The sequence below is a fragment of the Perca flavescens genome, chromosome 2 (assembly GCF_004354835.1).
Source record: "Perca flavescens isolate YP-PL-M2 chromosome 2, PFLA_1.0, whole genome shotgun sequence".
NCBI lineage: Eukaryota > Metazoa > Chordata > Actinopteri > Perciformes > Percidae > Perca > Perca flavescens.
Window position 1 is genome coordinate 17,762,900 of NC_041332.1, and position 23,181 is coordinate 17,786,080.

A 23,181-nucleotide genomic window follows, 5' to 3' on the forward strand; every position below is an offset into this window, starting at 1 on the left:
AACTGATCTATTTTCATCCCTTCTGTTTTCAAGCAGGAAGTCTGGCAATCTATCCTCTACACACACACACACAGATTTTCCACAGAGGCTGGCTAGCCTCCAAAGACAATAATGTAGAGGGGAGAAAAAGCAGAGGGATGAGGGATAAAAGACAAGAAAAGATTAAGCATGAAAGGAAGATGAGGGGGATCTGCCATAGGGGGCCTGGAAGGGAAGGAAGCAAGAGAAGAAAAGAAAGAGGGAACAGAAGAGGAGGAAGGATGGGGACAAAAGCAGGGTGAGATGAGGCAAAAGAGGGGGGCAATAAAAGAGACAACAGACGGTGAAAGCGTCTAATCATACTCAATATAAAATGATCATGACCACAGCAGATGTTTTTGTCTTGCACATGGAAGGGAAAAGCATCTTTGTTCCAGTGCTTGTGGGTATTTTTGTATACTTTTATGTTCTGTAAATACAAATGAAACAATGGTTCTACCGCACACATGGCAACAGCACATTTCAGTGTATTATGCCAGAGCAAGAATGTCAAGAAAGGCTCTATTGTGTGGCGCAAGATTAAGTTTTTAGTTTATTGTGTTTAAAATCAGTACCACACATCTTTATAACCAAGTCATCTTCATAGCCATGCTCCTAATTATATTTTGTTCGCACGTCTTGTCAAGACAAGGAGGGGGAGTTTTTGCAGTGTTGTGGACTTCAAAATAACTATGTTATTCCTCATCAAAAATGTTAGACCTACACAGTACACTAATGCAAAATACTTTTGTCTGGTCCCTTAAAACTAATCTCTTTGCCTCAGAGAGACACTGTTAGTGAAAACCATACATTTACATCTGACGTTCTGGAACCAGTAACGTTTGGCATTTTTGCTTAACAAATGACTTAAAATGGTATGATTAATCCATTATCAAAATAGTTGCGGATGAATTGATGTCCTACTGAAGGATAATTAACAACTTGGAACATAATATTGGCATGATAACATGAAAAAAAATGTAATCACTGTTTACAGTCAAAGGAATCCAGTAAATGATGAACAGTTTTGTTAAGTGATTTTTAAACTGTATAGTATTATTGCTCATATATCAACCCAGTCTCAGTTCGCAGTTCGTGAAATGTTCACGTAATGTAATCTATTGATTCGTGTACACGGAAACTTTTATCTTGTTTTTTTTTTGTGATGGTCTGTACGTTCTTTAAATTATAATTTAATTTAATTTAATTATATGTATTTCAATGGGAAGCATCTTTTGTGATCCCAGCACGGTTATTTCTGCCAGTCGGGATGCAGCAGAGAAGCTGTATACAGCTTTGCTATTATTGGTATTTTAAGCCCTATAACCACTGTTTTAATCAACATTTATTCACGACATTTTATCATGGTTTATATGTATTTTATTTTAATGTTATGATTTAGGTCTTATTGCCAGGGAAGCTGGATTGCTTTGTTGTTTATTGATATTTTTTAAACTATTGGACCCTGGCAGAATGTAAGCTTTCCTCTTTAGAGGAGTTTTAAGTAATTTCTATCTTAAGACCCTTGATTTGTAATGGCTTTTAGGAGAATGCAATTACCCACCTCAATGACATATTGGAAAATGAAAATCTGGTAGTATTTTTTCAAAAATGGATGCACAGCATTTTGAGAGAAGGAGGAGAACATCACTGCTGCATGAAGAGCAGCGACACTGCTGCTGTGAGTTAAGTGCCACACACACACACACACACACACACACACCCTGGATTGAATGAGAGGAGTGACGACAGGGCAGGAGACTGTCAGCTGTTACACTGTCACAGCTGGTGACATGGTGTGTGAGACTGCATTGGTGGGCCTTACATGTGTGTGTGTGTGTGTGTGTGTGTGTGTGTGTGTGCGTGCGTGCGTGCGTGTATCTCAAGCACACACACACGTAAGGCCCACCAATGCAGTCTCACACACCATGTCACCAGCTGTGACAGTGTAACAGCTGACAGTCTCCTGTCCTGTCCTCACTCCTCTCATTTAATCCAGGGTGTGTGTGTGTGTGTGTGTGTGTGTGTGTGTGGCACTTAAGTCACAGCAGCAGTGTCTCCGCTCTTCATGCAGCAGTGATGTTCTCCTAAGTCCAGCAGTCTTTATGTCACACACACACACACACACACACACACACACACACACACACACACATCAACATCAGTTTAGATCATCAGGCCTCAGATTGAACTGGACTGACAGGCCATCGCTCACTGCTCTGTGTGTGTCTGTATAAAGAAAAATATGTTTTTTCCCTAATATGCCTATAGCATTGGTGCATTAGGGTTGCACATTGCTTTATAGCCTCCAAACTCCTCAAACTATACTGACAGTTATAATGGTTTCTAAAACTTTAAAAGAGGGCTTTTAAATAGAAGTGTCCTTTAAAATACAGCAGAGGCATCTTGAAGTGACAGTTTTACCAAGACAAAAAGCTCTACTGGGTGTATTTGCCAACCTGGCTCCACACATTGTCTAAGGATGGCCGTCATGTATCACAGCATTATGATTCCACCCAAGGTAAAAAGGAGAAAACCTCTTATTTTACTTAAAGGAAATCAAAGAGAGTAAAATGAAAATAAAAATTGTATTGACATCTTTATATTTCATATATTTTTGAGTAATTTCCTGACAGTGTTGACTAACCCCACTGTTCATCAAAAAAAAAATTGACAAATAACGTGAATATGACGTGTGGCTATAGTAGAATCATACATCATCCTCCAAGCTTAAGCAGTTAGATAACTTAGTTAGATGTAGTTAGCTAGCTTAATTTATTGCATTAGCTTACTCGGGGTCTTCACTTTTTGGTGTGGTTTCCTCTACCTTTGTTTAGTGTACTGTTTTATTTTCATAATGACATTTGAGTGTGCGGTGAACGAATGCAAAAAACAGGGAATTACACAAAATCCCACCAGCAGGAACATCACAACACTGTCTCTCTCTCTCTCTCGCTCTCTTTTTTACTGTCTCGCCTTCCACAACGTAGGCCACCGCAGTATGGATAGATATTCTGCAGAGATCGGCCATTTGAAATGCAGTTTCAGGACGTTTTGGAGGTTTGCACGGTGCACCAGCACTGGCGTCTGGACAGAAGCACACAAGTTTCAGCCCAGACACAAAGAACATCTCCATGCAACATTAAGAGAAACATCCCATTAGAGAAATAAAAAAATAAATAGAGTCACAGCCGCACCCCAGCGCAGTGTCTGTGCTGGGAGCTGAGGCAAGAGCAGACAATGCTGATGCATGGTGCACATCCAAAACATCCCGAAACTGCATTTAAAATAGTAGACCCCAGCAACATGTCCATCCGTCCTGCGGTGCTCTATGGCCATTTTGTGCTTTAGCTATTTAAAATAAATAAATAAATAGAACAAGCACTGTTCATAAAGGATTTAAACAAGTAACCCAGATAAAGCCGTTTGTGGTCTGATAAACATCCATTGCATTCAGTCCCTTATCGTTGTTTTTTCCAAGATGCTGTATAGCTGCAATCTGGTTGCCATGGTTATAGATTATGTACGACTATTATCCACACACCCATTCTCTGTTTGAGAAAGAGCCTAAACTGTTGACAGTCAAAAGTACAACCTTTAGTATAAGGATCATTATGTAAATCCCCTTATTGCACAAAAATAAAGATAGAAAGCAAAAGACGACTTAAATAAGAGATCATACGGGGTTAGACTAAAATAAATCTAGGTACAGAATCTGCAAACATGTTAACTCGTTCATTGATTTCACAACGATTCATATTATTGATGACAATGTCCTTTTCAAACAATACAGTACATTGTTTACATGTCTTGCTTTTATGGGCTTCAAGGTCAACAAATAATGAATCCTATCACAGCTCAATTTTAGTTACAAGCTTGTAATGCTACAGGTAAACTCCCTAATGAATTAGAGAGGATCAGTTTAAAGCAAAATGCCTTTTTTTTCTCAGAATGTTCCTCTTTCTGTGCATTGGACCATTCTGTACAAGGGATGTCCCAATCATGTTTTTAAGGCCCTGATCCCAATCCAAATTAAAAATGTGTTTATGTGTATGTCCCCTAAAATGTTTACCTTGACTCTACTGACTTGAGTCAATTCAAAGTATGTCACTAGAGAGTTGTTTCACTTTACAATCTTGAAGGGGGGGATGTCTGTGCAGTTCCCTGAAATCTGAGAATAAAATGTATCCTGGGCAAGACAAACACTGTCAAACTGCCAGTTACAAGCTAACAAGCTAACAAACAACATAAATAACATACGTCTGCTAGTTGCCGATGCACTGTAATAAATTTCATGTTAGTTTAACTTGGAAATGCAAGTTCCCCTGCTGCCTTGGAAATCGAAGTTCACTCAACTTGAAGACTGCCTTTGTTTCAACTTAGAAATTAAAGTTAATGAGGTTGATGTAACTACAGTGTTCTAGTTTTGTTAAAGTTGTTCTTTTAGTTGATTTAACTTTGTATTACTTGGTTTAACTTCATACTTTAAGTTAAAACAAATAATTTATTTTCTTTAATAATGCAAGAAACCTTCCTTGCCTAGTATAACAGACATACCTTTCTGCTTTATTTCAACTCACACTTTCAAGTTAAAACAACATAACCACATTTATAGCAGAGATATCGTGGGTGTTTGGGTGGGGCCACCTCAGGGCCCCGTGCAAAATAGCAGCCTCTCTGCTGATCTTGTGTCACTTGACATAAAATGACCACTAGTTAAGTGACACGCCGCAGATTAATGGCTGAAGGAAGCCTATTACTGCTCAATGTCTAACACCGTAATACTCCACCTCTTATCAAACAGTCACTTAACTCATGGTTACAAATGTAAACCAGCACAACAATGACAATTACCAGGCAACAAAACACTACATTCTAAACACACGTTTAATAAATGGAATTCATAAAGTTACATTTGTATTTCGAACAAACTGCAAACTTTTCAGCAAATTTTAACAAAACTCTATTTACCGCCTGGCATCATGGGAATTGGCCAGCCAATGAACCAGTTGCAGTCCTGACTGCAATTGGTTGATAACTTAACTTACATACCTAAGTTCAATCAACACATACATTTTTTTAAATAGTCAACCCAACGAATAAATGCAAGTTTAACTTTCAAAAACTCATAAAGTTGAGTTCAAAATCGACAACTTGTATAAGCTCATTCAGTTAAAAATAAGAAATAAGTGGACATAACTAAATGGGTCTGTAATATTTTCTGTAATTTTTTGTGTGTGTTAGTGCATAACTCCGTATCTGAGTCTAGGTCTGACTGACGGCAAAACCTGTGGAAAAAGGCTTGTGAACGCGAGAACAAGCATGGTGAGCAGGGCGTTGCCAGATTGAGAATTTCTCAATCAGGGAGAAGAGTAGATGTGCTTCCTCCACCCCCCTTTTACTTTTTATTCGAGGAAATCATGTTCAACAAAATACCACAACAGCGTATTTTAAAAATGTTGAATAAATATATATCTAACACATTAAGGTGTATCCTACTAGCTTTGACCAAGCCACGTAATCCAAAAACTGGAAGTCATGGTTCAAAACTATTCAATTTATAAATATATTATTGATATGAAGGGGATATCCTCTCTGACTTTGTTGTTACAAAGACAGCTTTACATAATCAGCAACAAATGCACATATTCAAATCTGCATGACATAATGTATTACTGAATGTTTTGGAAGGTAAGGCAAGAAGGTCTTGAGATCTAGTCACATTTTTTATTATACATTTGACTGCACTGGATATGTAATCCACTGTTGTGATTGTCTGCTTTGTTATCACCACCATTTTTATTTATAACCGGTCTTTGCCTTTGCTGTATCTTTTTTTTACAGCAGCAGCAACACTCCAATTTCCCCACAGGGATCATTAGTTTCATCTCCTCTAGAAATAATTTAATGCACAACGGAACAGAGAATGGATCTTTTAACTCTTTGTGGAATACATCTGCCCAAATGATAAAAAGACTTAAGCTCAGTGTACATAGCTTAATCTAAACCACTTTTCCAGTGTTTCTCTACTGCTAACGCGTAAAGAAAGACATACAGGGCCCTATCTTGCACCTGCCGCAACGCAGCGCAAAGCCCGACGCAAGTGTCTTTGCTAGTTTAAAACCGACGCAGGTGTCAATTTCCCATCCAGCGCCCGCGTCGTTTGAATAGCAAATGCACCTGCGCCCATCTGTGCGCCCATGGGCGTGCTGCTTTTACAGGGAGGTTTGTTCAGGTGCATTCTTGGCGTATTGCTATCTTGAGGCAGCGGGAAGTGATTGTGCCTTTGACCAACAAAAATCTTGTCTAAAGTAAATAGCGCAGCATTTCATTATTATTTTAACAGCAAATTAGTAAAATGTGGCTAGACTCGTGCGCAGCACGCGCACACTATGTTTGTTACACACACACACACACAGGGACGCACAGCAGCATACAAACATGCAAAATATTAAAAATAAAATATTACAATGAGAAATAGTATTATGATATGATCTACATGCACGTGCAGATCAGTTTCTTCTCCTGAAAAATCTCTCCTTCCTGCTTAGCAAATACGCCATTATTATAGCAATGCGCCTGGCTTTTAAAGGGAATGGGAGATGACACTCTGATTGGTTTATTGCACGTTACGCCCAAAACACACCTACGATTAATTAAGACACTAAGTACAACCTTTTATAGTTAACAACACATACTGTAACCATTGTTTCACATTGGTTGCAGCAGAATGCACACAAGCACACAAGCTGCTTATATATTTTTTGAGACAAGTGTTTTTCTGACTGAAATACTCACTCTGCAGAATCAGAGCAACAGCTGAATGCTTTAAACTATGGTTCATCCCTAAGTGGTGGAAAAGTATAACTTCAGTAAAAAGGCCAATACAGCATGCATGTAGCTGTGTGTTCAGACATCCCTGGTCTTCACTGTAATCATTATCCACATCAATACTACAAAGTGAATGTAGAGAGATTGTTTGTGCAAGAGAAAGAATTTCAGGATCATCTCATCCAATTTTTTCTTCTAATGCGTGAGCGCCCTTGTTTAATTTTCTTTTTTTTTTTTCAAAAGAGCAGGCAAACAGGGAATATGTAAAATGTATAATGAACAGAGAATTATGCAAAAATGTAAACATGTAATGTAAATGTGAGTAACCACGCAAAGAAGATACCCACGCAGCAGGGATTGTGTTGGGAGTGATTTGAATTTCTTTAAGGCTTCATGAAACCTCAGTACATGTACACACATTCACAGTATGTTGACATAAAACCAACAGCAAAACCCCATATCCCTAAAGACTCACAAAGGAATGTTCAATTTGATCCTCTAAACATACATACACATACACATTTGACATGCATACACACACAGGAGAGGAGTGTGTGTTCATTATTTATCATTGTTTATATCTTTGAATGAGTGCCAAATAACAAGGCTAAAATTGCTGACTGATGGATATTTTGCCTTCACGCATACTGTACAGTACAGACATAATTATACTGTATGCTAGAAGGACCATCCCCTGCTACACACACACACACACACACACACACACACACACACACACGCACACTGAGTTTATAGAGCTGTACAAACAGGCTACGGGTCAGCTGTTTGTGTGTCAGTTTGTGTGTGTGTGTGTTCCTTATTTATCACTGTTTGACATATTGCCACTGGAAATAATGGGACTAAAGTGCTGACTGATTCAGATTTACAGTAGGTGTCACATATTTACCCAGATACTACTTGGTTGTCTTCCACACACAGAGAAAAATACCCTTGGGTTGAAGCAAAAACATACACATCAAAGTGATTAAATGTTAAAGTTCTGGCCTCTCTCAGTGAGTTTAAACTGAAAAGGTTGCTGACTCTATAAAACAGACATCTTTGTTTTGTGCAGACAGAGATTTAAAATGGTGATCGCAGAGATTTGTTTTCTTTTTTACTCCTTTTTTGTATCTTTTCTCTTTGGTGATAAACATTCATAGCTGTGGTGGTTTTGGCCTGGCTTGGAGGACATTCAAGCATAAGGTAGACCTTGGAATTTTCCCTTTAAACAATTTGGTTTAGTTGAACAGTAGAAAAAAAGCAGGGACACGGTGGAATATCAATGTCAATAAAATTGTGCTGTCTTACTTATAATTACTTACAACAATACATTTGCTCCATGATCACAGTATTATTTTGCCTGTCATAATACATTTACGTACTGTATATCATTATGTCTTAAACTTAATGAATAGATTTTGGAGTTTTGTTATATTTTCCTAGGCTATGTTGGTCAGAAAATGAAGTTTTTGTTAATGTGTGTGTGGTTGTGTGTGTGTGTGTGTGTGTGTGTGTGTGCGTGTGTGTCTGCACTGACCATTCAAGCAATTACAGTTTTTCACGATCGCTATGACACTTTTTTCAATACTTTTAACAACTTTCCTAAACTCTTAACGCACCAACACACCTACAACACACGATTGGCAAAACAGTTAATTTCATGCTCAAAATCACACTTTGTAAATTAAACTCCAACACTGATTTTCAAAATACAATAATTCACTTACACAATACACTATGTCTACCAAAACAATGCAATCATGTCTCAAAATCAAATAATTCTTCCAAAACACTAACACATGTTCTCTCCCAACAGGAATATTTAGTCAATCACTGCACAATGACATAAAAAACACTAACATCAGATGGAATTACAGAAACTGTATCATTTTAAATGTGTCAGTCAGGTCTGCCCTTATACAACAGACAATAGTATATTGTATTGATCATAGATTGTGTTTTGGATTGCAGTTTCTCTTGAAGTCTCTCTGCATTTTTTTGGGGGGGTTTAGTAAATGCATGCATATTCTCTTTTACTGTAAAGATAATTTTTTGGGCTTTTCCACCTTTATTTGACAGGACAGCTAGTTGAGAAAGGGGAGAGAGAGAGGGGGGGTTCTTTCAATCATGCGATTGAAAGAACCTCAACACCTGAGTGTGTTTCCTAGAAGGGAATCAGCTGGGATTGATCTACGTATTTGCATAACTTCAATCAGCTGTTTCCAATAAATGCATGTATAAAATGCAGGGGATATATTTGTGTTTCAATTTACAATTTGAACAGCTGTTCACTTTGACTTTGACTTCAAGTTAGGTTTAGAACATGATGTTATCTGTTCTGACATACAATGTGAAAGCATTTGGAAATTTGGCAGTAAAGATCCATTGTTTTGGTTTTGGTGGAGCTTGTGTGTAAAAGAAAATTAAGCACTTTAAATTTGTGTTAACTGTATGCATTTTGTGTCAAAGCAACAAGAAATGTGTTAATTGTATAGCCTACACAGACGGATGTTGTGCTAACTGTGTTAAGAGTTTAGGAAAGTTGTTAAATATGGCGAGTGGATTGTGTCATTCAAAGGATAACCAGGAGAAGGAGAAGGAGCAGATTACCCTCCCCGTCGTCGCCAAACCGTGTGGAATTTTGGAATTGATTTAATAGGGATTGCAGACGAGAGACCAGCGGCGACTAGGCGGCGAGTGCATGTACAAACATTTTCCGGAGGCGACGTGGCGACGGCGTATGTTTAGAATTCCTATCAAATTTACACCTACTAAAGACGTCTAAACTAAGTACGTCGCCTTACAAACGTGTGAAACACACGCCTTCACTATCTAAAGACGTCTACGTCGTCAGGGTGACTTTTCCCCTAATATTGAACTAGAGTAAAGTATATTATCATTGTTTAGATTCACATTTTGTTAGTGTTCTTTTGCTTACTTTCTGGTTCTTATGTGTTACTCATAATGTGTGGCTAATAATATCATCATGCTTATAAAAAAAGTATTAAACTGCTGAATGAACACTCAAAATGTCTCCATGGCAACAAGAGACAGATGCCGTTTGAACAACAATCATAAATAAAATAGCAATTTGGCATATTTAACCAAAATCAACAACAATCAGCAACTGTCTTATGCCTCCTTAGGACCGTAACGAAGGTATACTCACAAGATATATGATCAAAATCATAAAAATAACTTGCAGGGAGCTTGCAGCCTTAGTGATAGTTGCGTCCACTTGTTACCCAAAATGAACGTCAATTCACTCAAAAAATACAAACAAATTAACTATTAAGGGTATTCAACGTTAAAACAAATATGAAGGTGCTTGATTGACATTTACCCATTACATAATAAATAAGTCAGTGATTTGGCTGGTCTTAGCTAGGCCAACTAGCTAGATAAAGAACAGAGAGCCAGCCCACACAGCGAGACCGTGGTGCCTTTGACTCAAATCGAATTTTTTTTAATTGGGGGTCTCTGCAAAGATACTAAATAAAGAACTTACAGTATATTTCGGATTTTTATCCAAATACGTACATAAAGTTACATGTAAATAGATCTATTAAGCTTATAAACAGTAAGGCAATTAGTGCCAATGATCCAGTAGATGGCGCCGATGTTCAATCAATGTTAGAGTTACGCATTCTTCCAACAGTGCGCAGATCACATAAGCTGATGAGATACTACAATTTAATTCATCGTATTATTTTTATACTGTCAGTAGGCTACTTTTAGAGCAACTTGTATAATGGCTAATGGGCCTGGAACATATATTAAATGAATTGAAATACTTTTAAACGTATAGGCTATAGTCTTACTGTATATTGAACTTGAATTCACTCAATCAATTTATTTTTTTCGGGGGGAGGGGCACGTCTGGCGACGACGCTAGGTGTGGCGGCGTACTTATCAACTACGATGTACACTGGCGACGGTGTAGTCAATCCACACGTTAGAGTCACACGACAGTCTCCTTCGGTAGGTTATCCGTGGCTCTATCCACTCGCCATAGTTAAAAGTATTGAAAAAAGTGTCATAGCGATCGTGAAAAACTGTAACATCAGGTGTGTCAGCACTCTAAGCCTGATGGATATGTCACATTAACCCCTCTCCATTGTGTGTGTGTGTGTGTGTGTGTGTGTGTGTTTGTTTGTTTGTGCATGTGTGACACAGGAGGACAGAGTATTTCCCGCTGGACTCCCACATTACCTGAGGTCAGCACTGTTACTGACAAAGTGAGAAAAATGTGTGTGTGTGTAAATTGTGTGTAAATATGAGCGTGTGCATGTTTGTGCGTGTGTGTGTGTGTGTGTGCATGTGTGTGTGTGTGTGTGTGTGTGTGTGTGTATGAGCGATAAATTACACAGTGCAGGTGTGAACAGCCATAATGATGGTGGCTGGTCTAGACGTGGAGCTGAGCACAGCAGGTTTGGGAGCTCATATTGCCTTCAACAGCACATTTTACCCTCTCACACACACAAACTCATGCACACCAGCAAATTGAAAAAAAACAAAGAAACACATACAGACTGAAAAAACAGTAACCGTCACCTGTCATATTATGACAATCATGCCCTTTAACCCTAATCCATGCAGTTATGATACGCTCGGTTATATGCAATCTAATATGATCGTATATTACGATAGATTTCACTTTAGACGTACAATATGTAACTTTCTGCCGCTAGGGGTCTCTCAACCAAAACAATGGACGGTAAAACTGGACTTTTGATGACGTTGGGAAGTTGCATGGAATTATGGGAGTTTTTAGTGTTAAACACCTTCGCTGCCGGTTAGAATGCATCAGTTCACGGACGATTTTACCCATTCAAGTTTATTCACGTTACGTTTATTCATGTTATTCTAATAAAATAGCTGCAGTTTCCCCAACATAATTACGTTTTTCTTGATTAGATTTTGATTTGTAGCTGAAGAGTTAGCTAGTGAGCCAGCAAGCTAACAGTAGCCAGTAGCTAAAACACAAAATATTTCACATATCAATGTCACCTTTTGGATGGTTTCAACACCGGGGCGGACGGGGTTTGTTGTAACGCTAGCTAGCTACTAAACGAGGCTGAGAGACGGGTGTGGGTGGGGATTGTTGGGGAAATCTCTGCGATAGCGAGCCAGGACGTTCGATGCCTGTTGTGCAGCAGCAGAACATCTCCCAGCTGACAGGAATTATCTCCCCTTCACTTTTCAGTAATCTTAACTTTTCGTTTTGGTGCTTAATCCACCTTTTGTCGGGTTAATTTAGCTAACTGTAAAGACAGCTAAACGCGAAGGGGGGAGAAATTCGGCAGGGAGGAGATTTTCGGCACATACACCAGTAGCGCTACGGAGATGTAGCTAGCTACCGCTATGGATGGCCGCTGTTGTGACTTGGTGCTGGGTCTGATATAGTCTATTTCCTGACGTTTAATTAAACTGCCGTTAGCGTTGTAAGCACCAGGCACTGGAGAAAAGTTCTGGCCGGGTGGGGTTGCTGTAATGAAAGTAGCTGGCTGATAGCTGACTGGGGGCTAACGGTAACTAGCTAGCTTTATGTCCCGGGGCTGTTGTCAGCTGTCATCCCGAACTGAGTCTCTCTGCGCTGGGGGAGTGAGGCAGACAGACCGGGTGTGCTACTTTGGCTAAATTAGCATTAGATTAATCGTCTATCTATACAGCTAACGTTAACATTACTAGTGAAGTTATTCGTGGGTTAGCTCATTCCTGTTAGCTGTGGTCGAAACAATCATACTAAAAATAACTATTAGCGTGTTGAACGATGTTGTAACCTCAATTTTACCCACAAAGCGTTAGCATCAACCTTAGCACATTGTAATAACGTCAAGCTGGTATCGATATTTAACTTTCAAAATAGATAAGGTCTCTGTTGTATTACTGTGATAAAAAGTGGGATGTAGTTAATCACAAAAGGATGCTGTATGGCAAAAAAAAGCAGTATTACGGTTACAAGTATTTTTTTTCTGTGACATTGTATGATTTACAATTACTCTTGAACGTATCATCTTGGTGTCAGTGTTCTGACGGAAGTGGAGTAACTGGAGGGTGAAAGGTTATATGACGCCACTGATGGGCGAATAAAGGAAACGTGCCGTGTCTGAAAATAAAATAACAGATTTCTCTGGGTTTGACATTTGGTGGAAACATTTAGGATAGTGTAAGAACACAACTCATAAAAATATATAACATAGGTATAGTCATTTTTAGACATTTTAAAGCAGAAATGTTACATATTGTACCTTTAACAGCCAAAAAGTTGTTATTCATTCATATGTGATCTATATTGAATTAATGCTGGATGAACCATTTTGCAATACTTACACTTATTTAAATTCAATTTATCAATGAAATTACTTATTTAAATTACAACAACTTTATTCGCTGGCACTTTTGGTCATTACCCCCAACTTATTCACTGACCCTTACAGCTCACAGACTATAGGTTTAATGGGGCTCTGAACAAGAAGATAGTGAAGGTGACGGTACCTCGATGAACACTGTCACACTCACACAGCCACACATCAAACTCCACATTGCCTGTCTCTGCCAGCCCTTCATCCACTCACTTCGACTCCATGAGGCAGTGAAACAGACACCTCTCCAAGTCCCTAAGGACAGCAGAGGCAGAGGACAGGAGGGAGAAGCTGAGCGTAGATGATGGGACACTCTATTAGGCCACACACATACACATACACTTAGTCCCATCACTCCCTCTCCCTCCTTTTTCCTATCTGTCTTATTCTATGCATCATTCACCATCCTCACTGTTTGCCTCCCTCACTCCAATCTCTCTATTTTCCTCTCTCTCTCTCTCTCTCTCTCTCTCTCTCTCTCTCTCTCTCTCTCTGTCTCTCTCTCCAGATTAGTTTGTTTGTAAAGAAACATTAAGCTACATCAGGCAGGGCTTTTATAAAAAAACAAAACTGCATATCTCTTAAACATAAATCACAAGAGCAGCTGTGACAGCAAAGAGCACCCCTTCCACTAATTGAGATCATGTACCTATCGCCCTATTTGCCTGAAGGAAATGACAAATTTAAATTGTCTACGAAACTGCGGTGGGTTAACGCTCAACACAGAGAAACCTGGATCTTTCTCCCAGCTCTCTTCCCTTAAATCTCCTTTGGCATAAAACATTACAATATCTTTATTTACAGCTCAGTTTTGATACTTTGAGTAAATGGTTAGTTAGTGAGAAATGCACTGAATTAAATAACCCTGACATTTTAATTTGGTGACATTTGCCAGTAACATAGATCCTAAAGTTTACAAGAACAACAGTTAATTTTAAGGATAATAATGACATTTACAATGTTGAAGCCATGGTGAAATTGCAGTGACATTAACTGCAATTTGGTAAAATTCAATATAAATTACATCTACATTGCTTTCTTGGTGAAGATTTAAAGGAGCAGTGTGCAGCATTTTAGGGGATCTATTGGCAGAAAAGGAATATAATATTCATAACTACGTTTTCATTAGTGTATAATCACCTGAAACTAAGAATCGTGGTTCGTTAGCTTAGAATGAGCCCTTTATATCTACATAGAGGGCTGGACCTCTTCCAAGGAGTCTGCCCTGTTGTACCGCCATGTTTCTACAGAAGCCCAGTATGGACAAATCAAACACTGGCTCTAGAGAGGGCCTTGCAGGCCACCGTAGGCAGCTGGATTTTATTAGGAAAGGAGGGGGAATTCAGTTGGCTGCAATCTGCAGCCTCCCCGCTAGATGCCACTAAGTATTCTGTATTTGTACGGTGTGTTTATATACAATGCAACATTAAATGTGAAGATAAAAAAAAAAATGCAATGGTTTGTCAACTGAGAGTCAAACTGACAAAAAGTTGGGCTGGAGTGACATCACTCTTTATGGGTCAATGTGTTGCACAGGCTAGCTAATGTAGCTCCCACATCTTAACACACTATTGTGGGGACCTGACCATCAAGCAAGCTGATTAATCTAACTCATAGTACAGTAGTTGGGTATGAAACAGAAAACAAGAAAAAATTAACTGTAAATGTAATCGCTGCACACAAAGCGTAGAACCCAAAAGTATATAAAAAACAAAAACCGCCAATACAAAGGTTTCCATGCATGTTCACCTACATGCACAAATGCTTTACCCTCCACTCTAGTCTGGTTGCCAGGCAGAATCAAACAACATACTGATAGGGAATGCAGAGCGTAAGGCTAAGCTGAGAATCCAAGCAATTAACAAAGGAAACAGGGTCTTCATATAAATAGAAGAGCTGGTAGGGAGTGGAAAGGCTAGTGCTGCAGCGTTCAATATGATTGAATTATATATGTATGCATGTAACTGAAAAGCAAAATCATACAGAACAGAAGGAATAATGCTGCTTGGGCACACAGCAATCAAGTACATGTTTGCACATATTCAGCATCTCAGTGTACCTGTATAACCATGGCAGGCGAGGCTTAAGAATATTATAAATCACGCTACATGTGGTATGATGCTTGTAAAAAGTTCCATTAATCGTTTTCTAAAATTCTAAGTGAATTGGTGGATTAAAGATCAAAATGAAACTATTGTTCATTGTTATAAAAACCTGTGAGACATCATTACAGAGACACTGACCTATTGTCATGAAGACTTTGTCTGTCTCTCTTGCCTCAGTTTTATGAGCTACTCATAAGCTGATGTGTTTGTATTTCCCTGTTGCAACCCTATTTTATGCAGTCATAACCCCCATTTCTAATTAATGTTCGTCATTTTTATTGATTCTCCAATTGTTGTTTTATCATCTTTAAATCACCCTGTAATTCTGATCTCAAAAGTACCACAAGAATAAAGTTTTATTGTATGCCCCCACTGATTGGCAGCCAATCAGGATTTAAAAATAAAAAAAGCACACTGCCAATAAAAGTTTACAATTGTCACCTATGTGTGAGAATACGGAAACAAATTTTATTGTTCTTCTTCTACAATATAACGGTTTGATGTGGTATTTATCACTTTGATGTGGTTAAGAATTAAAAAGTTCCCAAAGTTGCTGCACAAAGTTAAACACAGGAATCTTTCTTCCTTGGAGTTTAGATGTCGCTATAAAGTTTAGATGTCGCTTTAAAGATAAAGATGCTATTTTACCATAAGCACTAAGGACATTTTGACACCCATATTGAGTTAGTGGCGTTCATTGTATTGGAAATAAAATTCTGAATGTTGATAAATCACATCTGGTTTATGACTTCAGTGTGCAAGAGGAGCATTCAACAAATGTATTTCACATATTGTAAGAGGTCATTATGCCGGTATGCAGAGACTATTGTGGATTAAGCAGGTACTAAGATGAAAAACACACTGTGCAGAAATTGCACACCCTGACATAGAAACACACACACACACACACACACACACACACACACACACACACACACACACACACACACACACACACACACACACACACACACACACACACACACACACACACACACACACACACACACACACACACACACACACATACGCACACACACACATACACACACAGAGTCTAGTCCAGGCCAGGAATTAGGCAGGCTGATTGGTGAGTGACAACTGAAATTGAATTTCTCTGCAGTGAAAGCCCAAAGGAAAAGGGACACACACGCACAAACACAAATGTGGGTATAGAGTAGACACACACACAAGCACAGAAAGGCGCACACACTCAAACATACACACACACACACACACATGAACAATTACTGAATAATTGCTGGCACACACACACTTCCTCTCAGTTTCCCCACACTGTCTTTCTGTCTTTCTCTCTCTCACACACACACACACAGACACACACACACACACCCACACGTAAACTTCTATTCCCACAAGTCCCTCCTCTATAATTTACTGCCAAAGCTGTCTCTTCAAAAGCAAATCTTTTTTTCCACCCCACACCATCACAATGAGAATCACATCTGGCAACTCCTAACAAAACAAAAAGTTTGAGAAAGGCCTTCATTATGCCGCAGCCAGTCAGATGTGATTTGAATAGTGATAAAAGGATATGACAATCTTGGAGCCATAGAAGCAGCAACCCCCTATTGCCGGATTTGAAATGAGAAATAATGAAGCAGTGTGTGTTTGTATGAGTGAGATCTTTTATTTCTGATGTTCTTTGCCTTGAAGTTGATAATAACGATAAGCCTTAGGTAGTGTTCAGGTATACAAATGCAAAGACACAGATAGCAGCTGGATGTTTCTGATGGAAATCTGCTACACAAAGAGGCCCATGCATCAGAGGTGTGAAGGTGCAAAGTAGCAACAGAAAATTGAGAAAAATGAACTTTATGCAAATGTCCTGAGACGCACAAGAGTGACACCTCTGATGAAATAATTGTACTTGCATTGATTGCATTAGAAAAGAAAAAAAGCCCAACCACGCAATTGGTTCTGTTGCATTCTATATGTTAATTATGAGCTGATCACAAACATGCACAAAAGATACCGATAGTAGGCGAGAGACAGCCTGCCTCTTCAAATTTGTATGTGAATGCTTGATTAGAGATCTCCAAGGAACTTTCGTCAATGAATCATGTTGTTCAATACATGATAACAGGAGTGATGCTTTCAGTCTCCACTACTGTAGTTTCCTCTAAATCATGCACATCATAAGACTATAGATAAAAGTATGGTTTGCCCCTCAGTCTATATTCTCGATGTTCCACTTCCGGGATTGCTCCGGTGCCGCAGGAAGCTTCCTTCCGCTTTCTTTGTGTTGGAATTCTAAACTCCGGTGGATTTATGAGGACTATGGTTAACTGCTCCTCAGATCTCTGCATGGTAAATTGAGACAGCTAGCTAGACTATCTGTCCAATCTGAGTTTTCTTTGACTAAAACAACTTTTGAATGTACACATGTTCCACCAAAACTAGTTCCTTCCCAAGGCTATTTTACAGCGGCTCCCTGCGGAGCTTAGCGCCACCCATGACAAGTGAGATTGGTTTAAAGAAATGTCAATAAACCAGAGCACATTTTTCTCCCATCCCGGAATGCTATGTGGACTAGTCAGCAAACCAAGACTAGCCCCTCCTTAACAAAACTAGGAAATAGGGACAAAGGAGCCAAGCTGAAGTCTGGTGGAAAAAGCAGTATTTGAGGGAACACCGTTATTCTCACTCTTGTTATAATTTTTTCAGTTTATTTTAATCAGGTGTATTTTCCAGCTTAATGCAGTCAAACACAGCTGTACACGTTCTTTGAAATGCTAATACAGTTGCTATGTGACATTTTTGTTTGCCGCTCATACCAAATACCACGTGTGTGTACTGCATGCTTGTTTGACAAGTGCAGTAACCAGTGCGGTGTCGCAGTGGGTTCAAAAGTACAGCAACAATATACTAGCAATGTGTTGAAATTCTTTTAATGGAACACGCCAACTTATTGGGACATTAGCTTATTCACCGTAACCCCCAGAGTTAGACAAGTCAATACATACCCTTCTCAACCCCCAGCGCTAGCTAACCCTAGCATAGATCCTGGAGGTAACCGGTTCCAACTAGCCTCCTGCTCTGAATAAGTTACAAAGTAACGCCAACATGTTCCTGTTTACATGTTGTATGTATAGTCACAGGGTGTACAAATAACAAGGTCACTATGCTTTTACTATCTAGTAATTGTTGACTCTATTACTCCAACTCTGAGCGAACTCCAGGTGAACTCTCTGCTCCTCACCACAGGGCTTCAGGTGCTGCTAGCAAATCACTCCGCCCATGTAGCAGAAGTAGCAGTACTTCGCCTTTCTGAGAATATAGTTCCCAGTTTATAAACAGTTAGAAGACGGCTGTGTCTCATGTGACCTTGTTATTTGTACACCCTGTGACTATACAAATCACAACATGTAAATATGAACATGTTGGCGTTATTTTGTCACTTATTGGGAGCAGTAGGCTAGTTGGAGACGGTTACCTCCAGGATCTGTGCTAGGCTTAGCTAGTGCTGGGGGCGTCAGACAGAGTTACAATACACATGGAGATGAGAAGGATGTGTGGACTTATCTAACTCTGAGGGTTACTGTGAGTAAACTAAAGTCCCAATAAGTCGGCATGTTGCTTTAACTTTGATAAATGTAAGCCTAAATGGTCACTTGGATCCTTTTGTCATATGACATATAAAGCACCTAATAGTGTTTTACACCATTGTATTAAATTTGGGAATCTGTGAAACTTACTCTCTTAAGCTATAAAGGGATATTGTTTCTCTCGTAAATACTGTATGCTCATGTTGGCTACAAATAGTATATAGGTTTTATGTAGAGGTATATTTTAAGAAAATATTTTTGGGGGATAAGCAGAAACTCGCAAGACTCACTCGACTATGCCAACTCCAGACTGTCCCTGTCGAGTCATCATCAACCTTCAATGGGGCAGTGAAATAGACCGGTCAGAGGAAGAGGACAAGAGGGAGAAGCTGAGCTGGTCGTTGTGTTAATGTACATTTAGACAGACACTTACTCAACCCTATCAACCATCTACGTTCTTTTCTATATTCTATATTCATCATTTCTATATTTTCTTCTTCAACCCATCTTCCCCACCTCATGTTGTTCCTTCCTCCAGGCCTCCATAGCAGTTGCCCATCTTACTGCTTTTCTGTTATTTTTTGTTTTGCTATGCTTTGTTTTTCCCTTCTCTGTCGACCATACTGATGTCTACTCCGCCGGAAACTGTAGTGTATTTTTATTGTAATAATATCTAATCACACAAACATTGCATTGAACGCTAACAAATCCACTGTGTTTATTTGATTATTGCAAACTATTGAACTGTGTTTGCCTGAATTAAGTTAAGAAGTGGTGTGGCAAACCCAGGGACATCTGGCCCAGCTGACGGTTCTTACCACTAACCTACTCTCTTCTTTACTTTTATTTTTATTTTTTAAGATTTTTTTGGGGCATTTCAGCCTTTGATGGAAAAAACATCAATATATGAAAGGGGAGAGAGAGGGATGACATGCAGGAAATCATCTCAAGATGGACTCAAACCCTGGACCTTCTGCGTCGAGGCATACACCTCTATATTTGTGCGCCTACTCTACCAACTGAGCTAACCCGGCCACAACACTACCCTCTTCTTCTCAAACTTCACCATGTAGCACTGCCAAGGACTAGATAAATAGCTAGGGAGGTGCCGTTGCAGGATAACAGGATCTCAATCTGTACAATACTTATTTCAAGAGCAGTCTAAAGTCTGACAGCTGCCAGAAAACAGGGTCCAAGAGAGGTCATGTGCATTTTTTTTCAGCATCATTGTGTCTTCTACAATATTGTGGTCCTTCTTTCTCTCCCCATTCCAGAAGTCCCTTTTCCATATCTGCAGGCTTTATGTATTTATTTTTTTTACATATTTGTTGCTTTTCAATTTTCATTGCAAGTAAAATGAACAAATATTTGTATATGCAACTTTTTTTTTACCATAGAAAGAAAATATTTTGAAGGAAATGTAATGTTACTTATACTTTTACTTATATTGTGTTATTTATTTAAGAATCAACAATTATTGCCTTATACTCATCTGTAATATGTTCACATCCTGCATTTGAAAATATTTGTCAATTGGGGAAAACCAGGTTATTCATATTAGGGAGACATTGTGGTCAAGATCAAATAATATCAAAATGTCAAAGACAACTATAGTATGAGACAGGATGCAACCACTTATAAACCCATCAATCACCCTGACCTCCTCTCCCTTACTTTCCAATGACTACATGTTAGTAATTTGTGCAAGCAACTAATATAGGCAAATTGAATATAAATATAATGCACATGGGACAAAACTATTTATTGTTATAACATAATTTCATTTATTTTAAAATTGCCAGATTAGTGCATTTATGAACAATTCATGGGCCTTACTCATAGCTTTTTCTTATTATTGTTGATTCTAGCACACACTTACTCATATAGAATAAAAGAAAAGCTTCTATACTTATATTCATGCACTTTTATCTTTTTGTTCTTTTTGTTTAACTCCCTCCCTGCTTTTATAACTCCTCATATCTCTTGGTCTCTCATACTGTCTCTGTTTTTCACACACAGAATACAGCCTTTGAAATGTTTTCTTTGCTCTTTCATGCTTAGTGTTGGCTGCCTCCCCTCAGGCGTACTTCCTCACCTCTCTTATATTGTGAAGTTGCTTATTGAAACATAAGTCACGATATGGGGAGGCTTTACCAGAGGTTTGCAGGGGTCAGATTCTGCATCATTTGCATACTGTATGTACTATCACAGTGTAGTTCCTTGAGCCCCAAGGCAATATGAGATATTGGATGTATGGGTGCTGTAACCCCTGGATGACATGTTCAGAAAGCCTAGGTTGAAAACTGGTGGATAGTATTGACTAGATGATTTTGTCCTAAAATTGCCTGTTGCCTAAAAGTGCCTGTTGTTATTATTGTGTGCTAGTGTTCAGTATCTTTATCAAATAAAAACAAATAACAATATATAAGTCAAATGTACTTATTTGACATTTTAAAAGCACAAAACCACAGTGCAAGTGCTTTCTTAAAAAGGTGCTTACAAAGCAGGAAGAAAGGACGCACATAAAAGCAATAACAAAACAATGAAATCAGGATGGAGTTACAATCACAAAATAAGAGCAATAGAGCATGAAAAAAGATTTCAGCCACATTGAAAAGCCAATGCAAAAAAATGAGGTGAGTTTTAGATATTTGGACAGAAGTATATTTTACAGTGCCGTCACTGCAAATGCCCTTTAATCAGTCTTACCTAAGACCACCAAACTAAACAACAAATATGTCCTTTGCTATTGCCTTCCAAAGCAACGTATAATGTATTATACATATGGAAACAAATATGAACTGTATGTCAGTTTTATGCTCCATCACTGCTGCCACCGCTACATATGGTTTGATTAGGATTGATTGATTGTTGATCTTAAAGTCGAAACGTCATATAAGAGAAATGCTTATGAGAGACACCTACATTTAAGGTTTGATTAGGTTCAGGCAAAAGATAGCAGTTGTGGTTAAAAAAAGGACAAAAAACTTGAATGTTGGTAGTAAACAGAAAATGTTTACTACCAAATTTTTAAGCTCTAATAATATATTTTATTTTTTACTCCTGCCATTGCTCTTGACATACATACATACATACATACATACATACACACATCCACTAGAGGTCTTTATCAGTTAAATGTAAACAAATGTTATCATTAATTAATTGTGTATATATTTAAAAATGGAAAAAAATGTGAGCATTACAAATATGAATAAATTAGATGTGTTTCTAGAAACATGGTCTCGAATGGGTGCGCAAAAACAAATCCATAAGAACAATAACACAAAGAAGAAAAATAAAGAGAAAAAGCACGTTATTATATATTTGTGAACAATACCGCTGAAAAACGAAATATCTCAATTACAGTTTAAGAATACTATTTGGTGTAGTGACATTTTAACTAAATAATATGCAACTTCATCTTCATCAATAGCGGACACTACTAATTTGGCAAGATCATTTTAAATAAAAGGACAACATTCACTTGATATGTTAATGCTACTGTAACACACACACACACACACACACACACACACACACACACACACACACACACAGACACACTCCTGGTGAACCTCTGTTGGTTTTATCATCACTCTCGTGTTGTAAATAAAAAACCCTGGCATTTAAATGACATAAACACATGGCTCTTACCGGAGTGAAGTTCATGACTTTGAGGATCCAGATGGTCAGCGCGAGGTTGACGATCATGGTGACGAGGAGGAGGAGTATGAAGAAGTACAAGCATCTCTTCCTCCAGCCGTAGATTCCCACTGCTGGGTAAACCTGGGTGCCGCACACTGACGCCCCCCGCTGGTGAAGCGGATTGGGCTGTGCCGCAAGGATATACTGCTCCTGGGTCATCTGAAAGAGACAAAAATATGAAGAATATATGTAAGAATCATTTATTTCATCACTCATTTTTATAATTCTCGCTTTCTCTTTTAGATGTTCATCTTTCTAAACTATGTGCACTAATTATGAGGGAATACCGTTCCTAAAATGTTATTTATTTATTCTGAGTAGATGTGCTGGAGCAAATATCAGTAGAATACTCCACTTTAAAATGTTTCTGTCATTCTTTTTTCAGTGGTGCCTTTTATGTGCAATTCAATGACCAATGTGTTCAATAAAAGCATATTGGAAATGATTTCCTTTCATTTGTTTTAAATTCAACAAGCAATTTGTTGTATTTTAGCAGAATACTGAAAGCAGCAGAAATGCAGAATGCACAGTCTGTTTATTTATCGCAAGTCATATCGTTATCGCGATATTCAACAACGTTTTCGC

The 23,181-nt window shown here is 38.5% G+C and overlaps 1 protein-coding gene across 1 annotated transcript in view; it reads right to left on the reverse strand.

Annotated features, from left to right (window-relative positions):
• Window positions 1-22,755, reverse strand: part of LOC114548934 (zeta-sarcoglycan) — a 175,942-nt gene extending 153,187 nt beyond the window's left edge. Inside the window, exon 1 of the mRNA XM_028568961.1 lies at window positions 22,546-22,755. Within this exon, the coding sequence (XP_028424762.1) occupies window positions 22,546-22,755 (210 nt within the window). The remainder of the gene's footprint in view (window positions 1-22,545) is intronic.
• Between the last annotated feature and the right edge of the window lie 426 nt (window positions 22,756-23,181).